At 44.1% G+C, this 17,602-nt stretch overlaps 1 protein-coding gene across 7 annotated transcripts in view; it reads left to right on the top strand.

Annotated features, from left to right (window-relative positions):
* kmt2cb (lysine (K)-specific methyltransferase 2Cb) overlaps positions 1-16,235 on the top strand; it is a 66,628-nt gene extending 50,393 nt beyond the window's left edge. For 4 of the 7 annotated variants that reach the window (XM_053628554.1, XM_053628555.1, XM_053628553.1 and 1 more), the window contains 24 exons: positions 183-496; positions 591-2,242; positions 2,409-2,520; positions 2,613-2,691; positions 3,707-3,770; positions 3,877-4,109; positions 4,205-5,722; positions 5,826-6,026; positions 6,574-6,747; positions 6,878-7,019; positions 7,142-7,289; positions 7,670-7,848; positions 7,946-8,076; positions 8,162-8,378; positions 8,577-8,713; positions 8,970-9,068; positions 9,200-10,364; positions 10,870-11,006; positions 11,426-11,556; positions 11,645-11,816; positions 11,902-12,018; positions 12,262-12,335; positions 12,627-12,735; positions 13,764-16,235. In XM_053628554.1, coding sequence (XP_053484529.1) covers positions 183-496; positions 591-2,242; positions 2,409-2,520; positions 2,613-2,691; positions 3,707-3,770; positions 3,877-4,109; positions 4,205-5,722; positions 5,826-6,026; positions 6,574-6,747; positions 6,878-7,019; positions 7,142-7,289; positions 7,670-7,848; positions 7,946-8,076; positions 8,162-8,378; positions 8,577-8,713; positions 8,970-9,068; positions 9,200-10,364; positions 10,870-11,006; positions 11,426-11,556; positions 11,645-11,816; positions 11,902-12,018; positions 12,262-12,335; positions 12,627-12,735; positions 13,764-13,856 — 7,398 coding nt within the window. In that variant the 3' untranslated portion in view covers positions 13,857-16,235. The remainder of the gene's footprint in view (positions 1-182; positions 497-590; positions 2,243-2,408; positions 2,521-2,612; positions 2,692-3,706; positions 3,771-3,876; positions 4,110-4,204; positions 5,723-5,825; positions 6,027-6,573; positions 6,748-6,877; positions 7,020-7,141; positions 7,290-7,669; positions 7,849-7,945; positions 8,077-8,161; positions 8,379-8,576; positions 8,714-8,969; positions 9,069-9,199; positions 10,365-10,869; positions 11,007-11,425; positions 11,557-11,644; positions 11,817-11,901; positions 12,019-12,261; positions 12,336-12,626; positions 12,736-13,763) is intronic. The other 3 variants (XM_053628551.1, XM_053628552.1, XM_053628550.1) reach the window with 3 other exon arrangements.
* Positions 16,236-17,602: the final 1,367 nt, after the last annotated feature.

Raw genomic sequence — 17,602 nt, 5'->3', positions numbered from 1 at the left:
TTTTAAATGGGTTAGCTGACTTTTCTTGGTGTAATTAGCACAAACGTGATATAACACAGCTATAACGTAATGAAAGGACACTGAAGATATTTCTCGATATTTTCCCCATTTACTTGGTGTCTTGGTATTTTAGTCATTTTTGTTTACAGAATATGTTAATTTCTGCACTGTTTTGGTTATAGCGTCAGCGTATTCGAGAGCTGCTTCTCAGGCAGCAGCAGCAAAAAAGTGCCATTCGTCAAGAAAAGAGCCCACAGGAGCAGCCGGTGCCCATAACTCCAGGAACACCTCAACACTGGAGTCAAGACGCACGAGGTCAGCAAAATGACATATTCAACCGACCACCTCCACCATATCCTGGTCCAGGAGCTGTGAGGGGCCCTCAGAGATTCCATGGACCGTACCCAGGAGATCAGCGAGGCTCTTTTCCTGATGGGCAATTTCCAAGACCCCAGTTTCCTGGAGATACAAATAACCTCAGGCAAACAGGACCCAGGTGAGTATAAGGGAATTTTAACATAACATACTATATAAAACAGAGAGTGATGGAAATTATAATAATTATTAAAAAAAAATGTCACCAATTGTAGGTTGGGCTTTCCCTCTGGTGTTCAAGGGCCAGTTTTAAGACCTCCCATGAATCAAATGCAAGATTCAATGATGGAAGGTCATCCGCAAATGAGAAGGTCCATGTCTATAGATCTGGGGAAGTCCTTAGGAGGCAACTCAATGGGACTTCAGCCTTTACCACCTCAAGGCATGCATATGCAGCAACACAATATCATGGGACAACCTTTTATAGAACTCAGGCACAGACCTCCTGAGAGCAGGCTCCGGCTTCCCTTTGGACCTCCTGTTATGCAGGGAAACCGAATGGAATCACCCTCACAATTTCAGCGACCTCCAGGTTTCATGAGTGGACAAGACATGGGCTATTCGAACAATCAGGGTCCTAAATCTGTGGATTCTAGTATGAGTCAAACTCAGGGAGTAGGTGCAGACATGCATGAGACAATTAGTATGGACAACTTGCATCAGTCCAGTGTTCCGATAAGAACCGGGCAAATTCCACTCATGAGGTCAATGAGCCAACCTGCTTCAAACGAGACTTTTAGTGGAACCGTCCCATCAAATTTTCCTGCATCGTCTTCCGAACCATCAAGTGAGGTTGATTTACCCATAAATGAAGGATCTGAGGAGAAAATTGATGCGGATGAATCAGCTGTGAAGGACCTTGAAGATGTGGAGGTGAAGGACCTAGTAGATACAGATTTAGAGAACCTAAATCTTGATGCAGATGATGGAAAAGATCTGGATCTGGAAGCTAATGACCTGCACTTAGAAGACATCTTCTTGACATCTGGGAAATTTGATATAATTGCGTACACTGATGCAGACCTAGACCTTAGCGAGGATTTGGATCTCAATGATCCCATTGATGATCACAGCGACAGCGCTGACCTCCAAAAGGAGCAAGATGAGAAAAAGCCTGACAGTCCAAATGATGGATCCTTATCTTCTGATTCCACATCTGCAGAAGGAAAAGCTGAGGACAAACCCGAGCAGTCGTTAGATAACATCAAAGAGGTTGATAATCAGGTTTCTTTGAAAGCAGAAAAAGATATCAAAACTGAGGTCAGTGGTGGTTCACAAGAGAATTCTTGCAAAAATCAAATAACAAACACTCCAGTTGTTAATCAGGAAGACTTCAGAGGTAGCACGGATGCCGGTCCAAAACCTGGTGTTCACCCTGATTCCACTCCAGTGCTATCTAGCTTACTTGTCACCGTGCCTCCAGATAATAAACCACATAAACAAGAGAACTGTGGTCAGCAAGTGACTCTTCAGGAACCTAGCCTACAACAGGCACTTAATTCGACTCTGCTGGATCAAGGAGCCATATCCGTACAAGGAATGAATTCTGGCCTCATAGACCAATCAATGGTTTCTGCTCAAACCGAGGGTCCATTAGACGTCCATTCGGGTTCCATGCAGGATCAACCCTCAGGTTCCGTGTTTGGAGTGGACCAGAAGGATGCTCTGCTTTCGGTAGAACAACCTGGCATTCTTCCTCAGGCCCAACAAGCCATGTTGTCCCAGCAGAATCGACCACTGCTACTAGAGGAGCAGCCACTCTTGCTGCAAGATCTTCTGGATCAGGAGAGGCAGGAACAGCAACAGCAGAAGCAGATGCAGGCTATGATCAGACAGCGGTCCAACGACACATTCTTCCCTAATATAGGTAAGCGTTGTAGTGGAATTTATCACAAAAGATACTAATGCTACGAATCACCTAAAGACTTAGTGCTGGGCTTACTAAATAATCAATATCTCACAAGCTTAGTTACCATACACAGTGCACTGTTGGAATCTGTTCATCTCAAATTATAGGTTTATTTTGTTTTTAGATTTTGACGCCATTACCGATCCGATCATGAAAGCAAAGATGGTGGCCTTGAAGGGAATCAACAAAGTAATGGTTCAAAACAATATGGGAATGTCACAGATGGTCATGAACAAGTAAGTATTTTCTCATCGATTGGTGTTTATTAAAATATCCTTCCATGTACTTCGGTGTTTGCGTTCTTTACACTTGTCCGATCTTCTTTCAGATTTCCAGCAGGCGCTCAAACAGCTCAGGGGCCGCAGGATCCAGACGGATGTGTTCCTCCCCAGCAGGCGATGGCACAGGTATGGTGTTTGTTTTCACACTTGTGTTCCTAAATTGTCCAGAAATGAATTAGCGGAGATTTCACTTAAGTCCTGTCTCAGAGGGCTGATTATTTCTCTCGCTAATAAAAGGCACGCTGCTAGGCTTAACGAACTCACATCTGCGCCCCTCGATCGAAGATACGCAACTGAATCCTTCTCCAAAACTACTTAAACTACTTAAACGTCCTGACTTACGAGCAGAATCCGATCTTATTTCGATGAAAAGAGGCAGAGCTCTTGTTACTACGTACTCGCGGGTCATACTACGAACAGGGTGTTTACTGACACATCAGCTACGGCAACAGGATGCTTCCCATCTGATACAGATCACATGGAAATTAATGCTAATTTTAAATAATTTTACTCTTCTCTTTATAAATCTGAATTTCCAAAGCCCCTGGCCCAGACAGGTTTCCAGTTGAATTTTCTAAGAAGGGTTATTGGATTGTAACTTCTTTAGATGCCGGAAAAGCATTCGATGGGGTTGAGTGACTTGTTTACAGTTTTGAGGAAATTCGGATTCAGGGCTAAATTTATGTCTGGGATTCGCCTCCTTTACTCATCCCCTAAAGCCAGTGTTCATACAAACAATATTCATTCCCGAATATTCTGCTCTTGGACGAGGGCGTCGCCAAGGCTGTCCCTTATCACTTCCGCTCTTTGCTGCCACTGTCGAGCCTCTACGTGCCATATTAAGATCTTCCCACTTATTTAAAAGAATAGTCCGATACGGTGTCGAATGCAAATTGTCGCTATACGCTGATGATTTGTTATGGTATGTAACCGATCCTGTTGCGTCTATGCCTGCCGTTTTGGGTGTTCTGGAAACCTTCAGTTCTGTTTCAGGTTATGAGTTAAATTTGGAGAAAAGCGACTGCTTTCCCGTCAGTACTGAAACAGTCAGGTCTACCTTTTCGATTTAGTCCATCAGGGTTTAAATACCAAGTGAGTGTTTCTAAACTTTTGATGATTTTCGATGACTCCCTTTATTCAGGACGGCAAACTGGCTCCATACATGACAAGACCCAGTCCTCCAAGTTTTGGTCAAGGATTCACCAGTAAGTGTTTTGGGTTATTTTTCAAAATGTGATGCACCGCCAATGACTGCATGTGTAATCAGATTTTATTCAGCTTGATTTTTTATTTTTGCACTTCCTTTCTTAGATGAAGCCCAGAAAATACAGTACGAAGACTGGCTTCGGGAGACCCAGAAGCTTCTCCAGATGCAGCAGAGGTTTCTTGAGGAGCAGATCGGGGCTCACAGGAAGTCAAAGAAGGCCTTGTCAGCTAAGCAGAGGACGGCTAAGAAAGCAGGACGGGAGTTTCCTGAGGAGGACGCAGAGCAACTGAAACACGTCACGGAGCAGCAGGGTGTGGTGCAGAAACAGCTCGAACAGGTGATGTAGATACTTGTTTATTTTTAAATCTGCAGTACCGTAGGAAATCGTGTACGGTTTGTTCTGCAACCGGTGTCTTATTTTCTATACGTCAGATTCGGAAACAACAGAAAGAGCACGCGGAGCTGATAGAAGAGTACCGGGTCAAACAGCAGCCTCAGGTGATGCCTGGCATGTTGCCAATGCAAGGTCATCCAGGCATGATGCCGACCGGCCCTGTGAACCAACCTGTTATGGGTCCAGCCATGCCCATGCAGATGCATCCAAACCAAGCAAATATTCCCAACATGCCTGGCTGGCGTCCTGGAGCTCCAGGCCCAATTGGACCTCAGATGCCGGGTGTAATGCCTCCTCAGATGATGCAAGGCCCTGCTCCTCAGCAAACCTTAGCCAGGCCTGGTCAGGGGCAAGTCGCCGGCGAGTCTCCTCATGTGAATTTCGACGACACCAATCCGTTCAGTGAAGGTTTCCAGGAACGAGAGCGAAAGGAGAGGCTTCGGGAGCAACAGGAGAGGCAGAGGGTGCAGCTGATGAAGGAGGTGGAGAGACAGCGCATGAAACAGCGCATGGAAATTGAGCAGCAGCAAGGCCTCCTCAGCCAGATGTCCTTCTATAATCAGAACTTGCCTCAGGAGTTCATGCAGCAACATAGACCTCAGCAGCAAATGCAAGGGCCAGGATTTCCCCAGCAACCAGGGATGCAGCCTGGAATCGGAGCCCCGTCTTCTGGACCCATGATGGGAAATGGCCCCTTCCCTCAGGAAGTAAGACCAGGTTTTGGGCCAGACAACCAAGTACCACACGGCTCTCATTTTGTTCCGGGGCAACCCAGACCGACAAGATTCCCTGGACCAAACGTGGTACAACAGAATCCAGGTCAGGGTCATTCTTTTGGCGTAGAATCAACTACTCCTCTTCCACCAAACTTTCCAGGATCTGGCCCATCCCTGATTCAGCTTTATTCCAACATTATCCCAGATGAAAAGACGAAGAAGAAACGGAACCGCAAGAAAAAGAACGACGAGGACTCCGAGCCTTTAAGGGCGCCATCTACACCGCACTCTGACCTAACTGCCCCGTTGACGCCCTGTGTATCAGATACATCGTCCACACCCACCAGGAATCCTTTGCTCTTCGGAGATCAGGAACTGTGCGAGACCTCCCAGCCTGGCTCCTCCACCCCAGGCTCTCAGAGTAGCCAGCACCACACGGAGCTGGAGCGACAGCTTTCCGAAGGTAGCTATTGCGGAGCGTCCGAGATGAAGGCGGGTCAGCAGGACATACAGGACAAGATTCTCACGAACATCAAATTGGAAAGGATCGAAGCCAGCGACTGCCATGGTCCAAAAGGCACCGACATGAGTGTGGGTATGGGCGTCGTAAAAGTGGAAGGGGACAAGGAAGGCATGTCGCCACATCCCACAGGGCAGAGTCCAGCAGGTAGCTCAAAAGGAGAAGGTGGGAACGAGCTCCTGAAACATCTCCTGAAAAACAAGAAGACACCTTCGCCCCATTTACCTCACCAGAAGTCTGAGGACAGCATGAGATCAGAGGAGGAAACTTCAATGGACAGCAAGGCTCTTCTCAGACAGAGCTCCATAGACAGCAGTGGGGTAAAGATCTGCCTTTTTTTTTTTTCTTTTTTTTTTCCTCATAAGTGTATTTTTCTCCATCCGTCTCTTGAGTTTACACATTCTTCATTTGTCTTTCATACAGACCTTCTCAGACAGCCAGCTCTCATTTAACCCTGACTTCAGTAGCCCCTTGATGTCCGAGGACAAGAAAAAGCAAAGGACCAAGCGTGCACTGAAGAGTGGAGAGCGTCCGGGCCCTCGCTCCAAAAAGAGGAAGAAGGAGGAGGATGAGAGACAAGCCGTGTATCCCTCCACTGATCCATTAATGACTAATCTGAAACAGGTAAGATCGAGAGAATCTCTCATACATACCTACTCTAGCTGTATTGTAGATTACAATGTCTAGTCTTGGAGTCCCAGGTTCAAGGTTTTCCCCATCCTCAAAATACCCACCTCCAACTCTTAATAGGCTTCAAGAAATCAATCCGGTGTGTTGGGAAGTAAATGCGACGTAAGTTGTTACCACTTTATATAAACGAGTGCAGTCATGTTTTTGTCACAGTGGTGAACTTGTCCATTGGGGTTTTTTTTGTTGTTTTTTTGTTTTTTTTTAACCTCCTGACCAATCAGATCATTGTCGAGTCAGCAGAGTTACACCAGTCTTTATTTCATCTGCATTCTGATAAAACTCTGCATGAAAAATTTACAATTTCACATCAGTAGATATCAAGACCGATATCAAGGCTCTGCGTTAATTAAACTGTCATATAACCTCGAGAGCCCATCTCTCTAGGCTCCTAATCTGTTTCTAATTTCTCACACTCACAGCTCTTCTTTCCTCCCCCCTTTCTCTCTCTCTCTCTCTCTCTCTGTCTGTCTCCATCTGCCAGCAGCAGCAGCAGCTCTCTCTATTGCCTCTGATGGAGCCCCTGGTCGGTGTAAATTTTGCCCATTTCGTGCCCTATGGCAGCGGGCAGCTAGACGGAGAAAGCCGTCTTTCCGGTGCTTTCGGAAGCGCCTCGTTGGATGGAATGTCGGATTATTACTCCCAGCTCATTTACAAAGTACGTTATGATCGGAACCACCGTTTTTTTTTTTTGTTTTTTAAAAAAAATTAATTAATTAATTAATAACATATTAGATTTAATTGAGCCCGGCTCATTGTGCGGGGTTTTCTGTTCTGTCTTCCAACAGCAGAACAACCTGAGTAACCCTCCGACCCCTCCGGCATCTCTTCCTCCTACACCTCCGCCCGTGGTGCGCCAGAAGTTGCTCAACGGCTTTGCCACAACAGAGGAACTGGCGGGTAAAGCAGCCGTTGTGGGGGGCCATGATGGTGAGGCTCGGCGCTGAAAGTCTAAAACGGATTACAGATTTTCAGGCCATGCTTCTTTAGGAATGTGTATGCACCGATTTTTAGCATGTGTGGATAAAATATTTTTCCTGTCACCTACATAGTGACCAAAGGGCTGCCTTCAAGACCACTGCATGTACCTTTTAAGACTGAGGAGGAGCTCTTTGCCAGAGCTCTCACTCACGGCCCCAAAACGGTGGACGTACCTGCTTCGTTACCCACGCCCCCTCACAACAACCAGGAAGAGCTGAGGTACATCTTATTGTAATACTTTTTTTTTTTTTTAAATGTCTTTTCAGTTGTCTGTCTGGTCACGTGGTCAAGTTTGTTGGAATTCTGGTATTCCAGTTGGTCACATTGTGTCTAGTCTGAGTTGCTACTTGCTCAAATTGTTGTCATGGTGCCGTTCCCTAGTCGTTACCAGTTCTCCGTTCCAAACTGGTAACTTTTTTGGTGAAATGGTCAGCTGTAGAGGTGTGAAACTGGTCCAGGTTTGGCACCAGCTGTGTCATTGGGAAAGGACCATCAGACAAGTGGAAAAAATGGTTTAAGACCGGCTTTTCACCGAATGAAAACCTTCATAGACGTTTTTTTTTCTGGTCCTTTTTTAAAAAACAAAAATTTCCGTGCAGGGGACAGGAACACTGCGAGGACAGGGACACACCGGACAGTTTTGTTCCTTCCTCGTCTCCAGAGAGCGTGGTCGGCATGGAGATCAGCCGCTACCCGGATTTGTCTCTGGTCAAACAAGAGCCTCCATCTCCATCAGTCTCTCCAGTCATGCCCATGTTCCCGAAATCCAGAGGGAAAGGTCTCACTTTTTTACGTTTAACATAAACATAACAGAAGCTTTATAAAAATAAAATAATAAAAATTCACACTATTTTTTCCCCACCTCATCTCTTTAGGCTCCGAGACTAAGCTGAGGGAGATTAAAACCGAGCCCTCGTCCATGTTCTTCGGCTCTCCGTTCGGAACGCCGCAGAACGGCCCAGGCCTCGTCTCCATAGCCATCATGCTCAAGCCCGCCGCCGCCGAGGTGAGGATGCACCGAGATTAGAAAAGGGAGGATTTGGTGGGAGCAGGCTGTTCATGTGTTTGAGTGAATTCTTTCGCTGTTTTAGAACATCACCGACGTGGTAGCCGCCATCGCCGACCTCATTCGGGTGAAGATCCCCAGCAGTTACGAAGTGAGCGGTGGACCGTGGCCGCACAGCAGTCTGGGTACCCATAAGGCCTTGGCGCAAGGCCTTGAGCCGCGTCCAGCGCAGGCTCACGGTGCAGAACGGATGAACTTGCAAACAGGCGCTCAACATCAGCAGAACCGGCACCTGGATAAAAGTGAGTTCTGATTGTGTTTGACTGACGAGATTTGCATAATAAATGAAAAAAAAATTTTCCCCCAAACTGAGAAAGCCAATGATGCTCTCGAGTCACTCTCGAAGCCTTTTTACTAGAATCAGTGGAGGGAGGGGGATGGGACAGCAGTCTGTCAGTTACATGATCTGAGAAAATTATTTAATTGTTGCTTGCTTACAGGTCCCATGAGAGGCAGAGAGCAGTATCGGGACGGCTCGGGCAGCCCAGGTCCGAAGCCGCAGTGGTGCCGCCATTGTAAAGTGGTCATTCTTGGGGGCGGCGTGAGGAAACCCAAAGATCATCAAAACAAAGCACAGGTAAGAACATTTAAGAACATTTGAACTCCTAAATGACAGCGTCAGCATGGCTGTTAGTGGACACGGATTGCATTTCAGTGTGGCACGGCTGCACCACGCCGATGAAAGTGAAATGCGGTGCTACGGGGAATTACATTAAACTCCTGATGAGTTATCAGTATTCGATTCTCAGAAAAATATTTGGTATGACTATTGGTGTCTTTACCTTTACCAAATGACGTCTGTTGTAAATTTCTTCACTCTGTTTGCGCTACAGGACTCTCAGCCAAGCTCTGACGGAGATCTGGTGTTCTGCAGCCACAGCTGTCTCATACTTTACTCCTCTTCACAGTCCAAAGTCAGCAGTGACACCAAGGTTTGTTCCGTACCTGTGTTCCAAGACGATTAATAAATATCACATTGTAGAAAATCATATGATCACACTGAAGGGATTCACAGTTATGATGACAGGCGTCTGAAAGTTAAGGCTAAATATTGTGTCTCCAGGCATCTGTGGCCCTGCTTTCAGACCTGTCTGTGAAAGGAAGTCCATCCAAAGCACAGCACCAGTACAACAACAACATGTCCTCTTTAGATGTCCACTGTTTGGCCCAGCTTCAGCCCAAGACTTTGCCCCCTTCCCCCACTCGACCTGGACTCCGTGTCATGCTTGCTCCGCTGGAGCCTCTAAAAATGCAGCCCAAGGTGGAGCCGAGTGTTCCCGAAGGGCAGAACCTCAAATTAACTGTAAAGCTCAAGCCTTGTTCGCAGAACCAGTCGGACGAGAAACCCTGGCACCTTGGGAAACGCTGGAAAGGCCTGCGTTGGCGCAAGTGGACGATGCAGATCATGGTGCCGAAAACCGGATCTCCGGCGCCTGAGAAGGCAGTGGAGGATCTCCTGCTTCAGCTGAACTCGTCTCTGCGTCCTTGCCCATCTCTCCGAGACCAGCGCCGCTGTTGCTTCTGCCATCAGGAGGGTGACGGGGTGACGGACGGTGCTGCTCGCCTCCTCAACCTGGACCTGGACACTTGGGTTCATCTGAACTGCGCCCTCTGGTCCTCGGAGGTGTACGAAACCCAGGCAGGTGCCCTGATCAACGTGGAGCAGGCGCGTCAGCGGGGTCGAACTGTCTCCTGCGCCTTCTGCCAGCGCCTGGGCGCCACCAGCGGTTGCCACCGACTCCGATGCCTCAACGTCTACCACTTCACATGCGCTTTGCAGGCCGGATGCACCTTTTTTAAGGACAAAACCATGTTGTGCCACCAGCATCGGCCCCGGATCTCTGGTTCCGGTGCCCTTCTGCACCTGGAGGACCAGCAGTTGCGCTGTTTTTCTGTTTTCCGTCGCGTCTACGTCCAACGCGACGAACTGCGGCAGCTGGCGGCTGCTGTTCAGCGTCCGGAGCTTGGACACACATTTCGTGTGGGCAGCTTGCTCTTTCACACCATGGGGCAGCTTCCACCTGCCCTGATGCCCCACTTCCACTCGTCCAACACCATTTTCCCGCCCGGATATGAGGCTAGCCGTCTGTACTGGAGCATGAGGCACGGGCACCGCCGTTGCCGCTACGTGTGCACCGTTGAGGAGCGCCAAGGGCGGCCGGAGTTCTGCATCCGAGTCCTGGAGAAGGGCTACGAAGACCTGCTGCTCACCGACACCACGGCTAAAGGTGTGCAGATTGCGCATATGTACATAGATATATATATTATGAAACTGAATTTGGGGCCGGGGGCTGGGGGGGTGGGTTGGCGATGTGGCTATGCAATAGTCTCCACACCCTTAAACCATGCTTGATGTATGCAAATTATCGCAGGATGATGACGAGAAGCTTATATCCACTAATCCTGTGTGCTACAATAACTCGCTAGCTAACATAGTTGTCATGGTGACACTTGATGTAGGGTTAGCTAACCGGTAAACAATGAGTGACGGATAAAAATGCAAGACGTGGTGAAACCCCGGTTGCGTCGACCTGTGTTAACGAGTTACTAGTAACTAGCTGTTAAGGACGGCTTGGGGGGGGACATGTTACCAATTTGCATGTTCGTATTCATAGGCATTGTTAATAAGGATGAAGGTTTTAGCTGGTTTAAAATTTCACAGATGGACTTTAATATGAGTATATGTGCAGTTTGTACTGTCTAGTACTTTAACATCTCCGTGTGTGTGTGTAGGAGTGTGGGATAAAGTCCTGGGCTCTGTAGCAGAACGAAGGGCAGAAACTGGAATGCTACGTCTTTTCCCGATCTACCTGAAAGGAGAAGACCTGTTCGGTCTCACCGTGTCTGCAGTCACGCGCATCGCCGAATCGGTGAGTAATAACACTAACTAAAGATAATAATCCTCTAATTCCATACATGGCTTTTCAATTAACCTGCATGCATATGATCATATATATATATATATATATATATATATATATATATATATATATATATATATATATATATATATATATATATATATACACACAGACACACACACATACATATATATATATTGTGTGTGTGTGTGTGTATGTGTGTGTGTATGTGTATATATATATATATATATACACACATACACACACACACATATATATGTATATATATATAATATGGAATAAAATCAGTTTGACGGATATTTACAAACGAAATTTGACTCGGAGGGAGTTATCTCTCTAAGGTTGGTGATTCATTCCCGTCTCACGTTGCTTCTTTTTGTGTTGTGTTGTGATTTTTTTGGTGTTAGCTGCCGGGTGTGCAGGCTTGTTCGAGGTACCGCTTCCGTTACGGGCGCAACCCGATGCTGGAGCTTCCCTTATCCATCAACCCCTCAGGCAGTGCCCGATCCGAGCTCAGGAGCTACCCGCAGGGTCAAAGGTCAGTGTCAACATCTGAAAATGTGGTTTGAGCTTCTTATTTACAAATAATAATAATAATAAAAATTTAAACTTCGTCCATCACCCAGGTTAGAGATCTTATCCTCATGGAACCGGACGTCTTTAGCGATCCAGAACTCTGCTCCTCCGGAGGCCGGCTCGTCCCACTGTAAACACTTTGTTCACTCCAAGTCATCTCAGTACCGGCGACTGAGCAGCGAGTGGAAGAGCAATGTTTACCTCGCCCACTCGTGCATCCAGGTCAACATCTGCTTTTTTCATACATAAAAAAAAAAAACGTGAAGCTGCAGAACAATGAATTAAGTGTGCGTGTGTGTGCGTACAGGGCCTGGGACTCTTCGCTGCTCGGGACATCGAGAAGCAGACGATGGTGATAGAGTATCTCGGAAACATCCTCCGTAACGAAGTGGCCATGAGGAAGGGGCTGCACTACAAGGCCAAGGTGTGTATTCTGTATAAAAATATAAATTATAGAACCCGTTTTAATATGAAATGAATTCGATCTTTTTATTTACGTTTTTTTTTTGGGTGGAAAAAGGGCAGGGGGGCGGGGGAATGTTCGGTAAAGTCAGAAAATTCTGGATCCTGATTGGTCAGAAGGTGTTGATTAGTTTTCTCTGATGCAGTGTTTTGTTTCTTACGTATAGCTAAATGAGTCAGATTTTATTTTATTTTTGTCTCTCAGAACCGAGTGGCATTCATGTTCCGCATCGATGGCGACTGTGTGATCGATGCTACGTGCTCTGGAAGCCCTGCAAGGTAAAAATAAACAAATAAATAAAGGATGTAAATAAATCTGTAACTAGTACTCATTGGTTGCTACCTGTTATGTGTACGTATATTAGATGTATTTATTCTTATAAGATGTTTTACATACATTTTATATGAATTGCTGTTCCTGTTGTTGTTGAAGACGTCCTGATAATTAGTCGCATGATATACCGCAATACTGAAGACACAATATTGTTACGGCAGACATTTCAAGATAATTTTATCATTTTAATATGAACTCAGTATAAAGTGTGTGTGTGTGTGTGTGTGTGTGTGTAGGTACATCAATCATTCCTGCTCGCCAAACTGCGTGGCAGAGGTCGTGACCTTCGAGCGAGGCTACAAAATAATCATCAGCGCCAACCGCAGGATCGAGAAAGGAGAAGAGGTAACACGCCCAACACACACACAATACTACTACTACTACTACAAATCCTTATATATATTTTCTATAACAGCAGCTCTTGACAGCAGCGCAGGTTTCATTTTAGGATTAAATCAAATGCGCTCATTCTAATACGTTATCGTTTCCATAGTAACAGCTCGTTCACTGGGGCTTGTTTTGTTATTTAAAAATACCCCTCCCCCCGTCAGTCTTCAGGAGAAAGTGGTAGTCATTTTGTGCATTAAAAAAAATTTAAAGAAAGAAACAGAGAGATGCTGTTTAGGGAACGACTGTTTCACGTACGTTCATGGACATTCCGCGACGTGTTAAATGTAACGGTGACGAGATGAACAGTATCATGTGTCGTTCTTTTAATAAATATAATGATTGTAATCGTTGGAGGATAATCCAATTTGGCGGAATCGTGACTTTTCGTAACGATTCTCTATGGACATGCCCATCTGTTTAAAATCTCGTAAGCAGCTTGCGATCTACGAACGCATTATAGAACACTTAGATCTTCAGATATTTGAATATATGCAGGAAGTTGTTCAGTTTTATCCACGTATCTATCTTGCATTTATCAGTTGCTTGTTAACAAAAGGTTAAAAACGAAAACCGCACAAACAAAAATCATCTCCCCCCACAGGATATGTTTACTTATGCTAAACTCTTTCACATCTCTACAATTTTAACGTTGTTTTTTTTTTTTTTTTTTTAAATGATTCGTGGAAACGAGCTAAAATGTCGTAAACACGATTGCGTAAAAATACTGCGCGTGTAGCTACTCATCGCGGACACTAACGCTGGGTAACGTTAGCTGTGAATGAATTCTCGCACGGAGGGATTTCTACCCTTTTTCGTTTTTTTTCGCGAACAATCCCAGGCGAAGTTTAGTCTTGGGGAAAGATGAGGTATTGAATCTTTGTCGCGAGTGAAGCTAGCTTTAATGCCTGCGTTTCTGTCGTAAGCAGTCAGTCTTCCTTTACAGTACATTTCACTTCCTTTAACACTACTTTGTGTGTTTTTAGCTGTGCTACGATTACAGACTGGCTTTGGTGGACAACCACAGCAAGGTGGCGTGTCTGTGTGGGGCAGCAAACTGCCGCAAGTGGATGAACTAGATTACAATTTTTTGTTGTTTTAAAAAAACAAAACAAAAAAAACACAACAACAACAGGATAAGGACCCGGTCGTTCCTGAAACTCAGCGGTGCCGAGACGCTGAAGACTGAAGGCAGGGGGGGAAAAAAGAAGACGACGACGAAGAAAACGACAGCAACGAGGTGACTGAGGATCTTTTTGTGCGAAATCAAGAGGAAAACACACATTTGTGTTAGAGCCATTTGCATCGTTCTCTGGGGGAGTTTCGATTTAACCTGCATGTGCCGTGTGTGTGTGTGCGTGCGTGAGCGAGCGAGTGCGTGTATATGTCAAGGGGAAATTTTCACCAGCGAATGAGACGAAAGACGAGCGCGAGAGAGCGATCACTGTACCGGATATGCCTTATTGGTTGGGGGATTAAAAAAATAATACTAATAAAGTGGGCGGAGCTATCCGCTAACTGTAACGTAGAACATCACTGAACGAAGAATGTAAGGACTTCCAAAAAAAAAAAGGGAAAACAAAAAAAAACAAAAAAGTAACTTGCACTAAAAAGAAGAAGAAGAAGAAAACTGATGAAACTCACGAGATGGAGAGAGAGAGAGAGAGTAAGAAAAAAGACAAATACTTGATTCCATGAGTCAGTTTTAATCTCGGTTGTTTTGTTTTGCTCTTTTTTTTTTTCGTGTGTAAGAAAAAATTGTGTTTTTGTATTTATTACCGTGTGAGTGAATGAGTGCGCCTGTTTTTAATGATGTGATAGATTTAAACAAAACAAAAAAAAAGAAGAAGAAGAAAAGTAAAGAGAGCAGAGACTTCACGGTATGAAGAGATTTCTGTTACGTCTGTAAATAAATTGTACATAAATGAAAAATATCGGAATGACGATCGACCAAATACTACCTTATTCATATCGATGTTTTAGATGTGCTCTGTTTTTGTTTTGTTTTTGTTTTTCTCTTTTCCTCCTTCTTTTCAAAAAAGAATTATTTAATGCGGATGCGCGTCGTCTCAGAGGTTATTTTAAACGCCTATTCTGTACAGAATTGCAAAGGAATTTCAATTAAGTATTTTCTCTGTCTGGTATCCTAGTGACTTTTGTGATTCGTTCTGACCACTTTTTTTTTATTTTATAGGCATTACAGCAAACCGCTACCTTCATAAGGACTTTGTAACACATGCGTAAGCCTCGAATTGCACATTTATAGGATGTTGTAGCGCTTATGTCACTTACTTGTACATGTACGTATGAAGTAACAGAAGCACTGACAATAAAATTTCGGGGGGTGGGGGGTGTTTTCTCGTTTTTAAAAGCCATGGGAAAAGCGTTGCTAGGCAACCAGGAAACATAGACGGTGATAATAAGTTAGCTAACAAGTGGTGCTGTAATGACGTGAAGGATATTTTTTTCCTCAGTTTTTTTTTTCCATCGTGAAAGATTCCACAAATAACAAATAACTCGATTTTTATTCATATATGTGTGTGTGTGTGTGTGTGTGTGTGTGTGTGTGTGTGTGTATATATATATATATATATATACACACACACACACACACAATTGTATGTTATTCTATAGCTGTTATTCAATACTTGCGCATGTGTCATGAAGTCATTCGGTAGCTAGCCTACGTAAATAACGTTACCAAAAAAAAAATAGATCATGATAAATCTGGTTTGCGAAATAAACTTTTCTTGCGAATAAAATCATCACGACTCTAAAACAGATCAGACATGATTTGTAAGCTGTTTTAACCCAATAAGCTTTAGTCATCGTGATTTTTATTATTATTATTTTTAATTGTACATATGCTCGGAATTATCGACTTGTCAAAAATTAGACACGTGTCGATGGTTTTGTGGAAAATTTTTGCGGTGGCAGAAACTATTTCCTTCTCCGCAGAGAACCCGGCGATATTTTTGACGTGTCCATGACGACGATGCGTAACGTCACGATGTAATTTATAACCGGGGGGGTGGATTGGGGGTTGTTGACGCACGCCGGTAATATTTCGTCCTGTTCACATTTCACACTTATAATCATTTTCGAAACGTTCTTTCTTCTCTCTTGTACACAAGCTACCCCAGTTTTACCCCCGAAATTGTACAGGGCATGATTTTATTATTTTTAATTTTTTTTATTTTTCTTTCCAGAAAGACTCAGTTGTATATATTTTGAACAGCTGTATCAAAAAAAAATGTTTCCTGAATATTTTTCTTGTCTTGTAAAATATGTCGACCTTTTCCCCGGTGGTGTTTTTTTCCCCCTCCTCCGCTGTATAGTAGGTCTCAACAGTTTTGGAAAATGAAGCCTTTTGAAGTACACAGAGCGATTATAGGGTTTGGTATTCAAGGAACTGAATTTAGGAACATTTACAGAAAAAAATAAAATATTTTACATCACTGGTGGTTGTTTACAGTGTGAATGAATTACGGGCCAACAGAAGCTGGCGTCACTCTCGACAACGTTAGCCCAAAGTGAATGAATTAAACAGCGTCTGCGTTTAAAATACTAAAACACTGCATGGAAACGTTCTAGAATATCGGTGAAAGCATCTAATGGTTTCCATTTAAAAAATACCATTACAAACCATTACCATTATTGGTTGAGAACAATATCCACTGGACATAACATGCCACCAACAGAAAGCAACAAATTACCAATAGAGCAAATACCAATACCATTACGGTTTCCATTAAAACCGATACAAATTCTATGAGGGTTTCTATTGTGGGTTTTTTCAGTAGTTTGTAACCAAGTGTCCATTTTGATTCTCTAGCTAGATATCTAGTGTGCTGGATCTGTCACGCTGGAAATTCAAAACCATCATGAGTCGGATTGATCCACCATATCTATTTTTCCATAATGACCCCTAAGCTGGTTGAGGTCATGTGCTCAAGGATCGACCATTTGGAATTCACCGCGTGAATTCACGTAGACGTTTTAATTTGTCACAAGAGTAAACATCCAAACAAAACAAAGTAGCTTAAAGGACGCTCCGAATGTAAATGTAGCTAGGTGACATCATGGACTCATTTGCATGTCTGGCGATGGATCGTGATCACTGTTTTATCAAATTGCAAATCGCAGATTAGGGTACACGACAAAGGAAGATTTTCCAAAGAAACTCAGGATATAACGGAGCATCCAAGTAGAAAATACATGATTGATTACTTTTTCTGTCTTATGGAAGGATGTCGTCTTTGGTCACAGCACCGCAAACGAACCTTTTTACGAAATCCCATACGCAAAATGAAGCGGTTACAGGTGGAATAACTCGCTTTAATTACTGAGAAATATCGCTGAGAAGACAAAGAACGGAGAAGTACGAGGGTGGGCCAAACAGCGCTGATTGGTGATTGGCTCTCGGGAAGAATGCTGATCGGTGATTGGACGGTCATTTGTTTAATTGCTTAGCATTTATTTATTTGATTTGTTAGCAATTTGTTTGTTTACTTACTTAACTTCGATTCTGTATTTACTTGCTTTACTTTCTTTATTTCCTTCCTTATTTTGTTGATTGATTGATTATTAAAAATGATGACGCGCTCCCTGATTTCCACACGACCTCACAACTGAAAGTAGTTTTTTTTTGTGCTAAAACACTTCTTGTTATTTACATCTATGTTCTACAGCAACCTAGAAACTAACTTTGCCAGTTACCACCGCCGTGTATTATGGTGTATAAATAACTACCTCCTACACAACGTGAACAGTAGTGCTGTATGTCAGAGTGACGGAGTGACAAGGCCTGAGTAATGACATCATG

This window comes from Ictalurus furcatus, chromosome 7 (genome assembly GCF_023375685.1).
Source record: "Ictalurus furcatus strain D&B chromosome 7, Billie_1.0, whole genome shotgun sequence".
NCBI lineage: Eukaryota > Metazoa > Chordata > Actinopteri > Siluriformes > Ictaluridae > Ictalurus > Ictalurus furcatus.
This window is presented reverse-complemented; position numbering and strand designations above follow the sequence as displayed.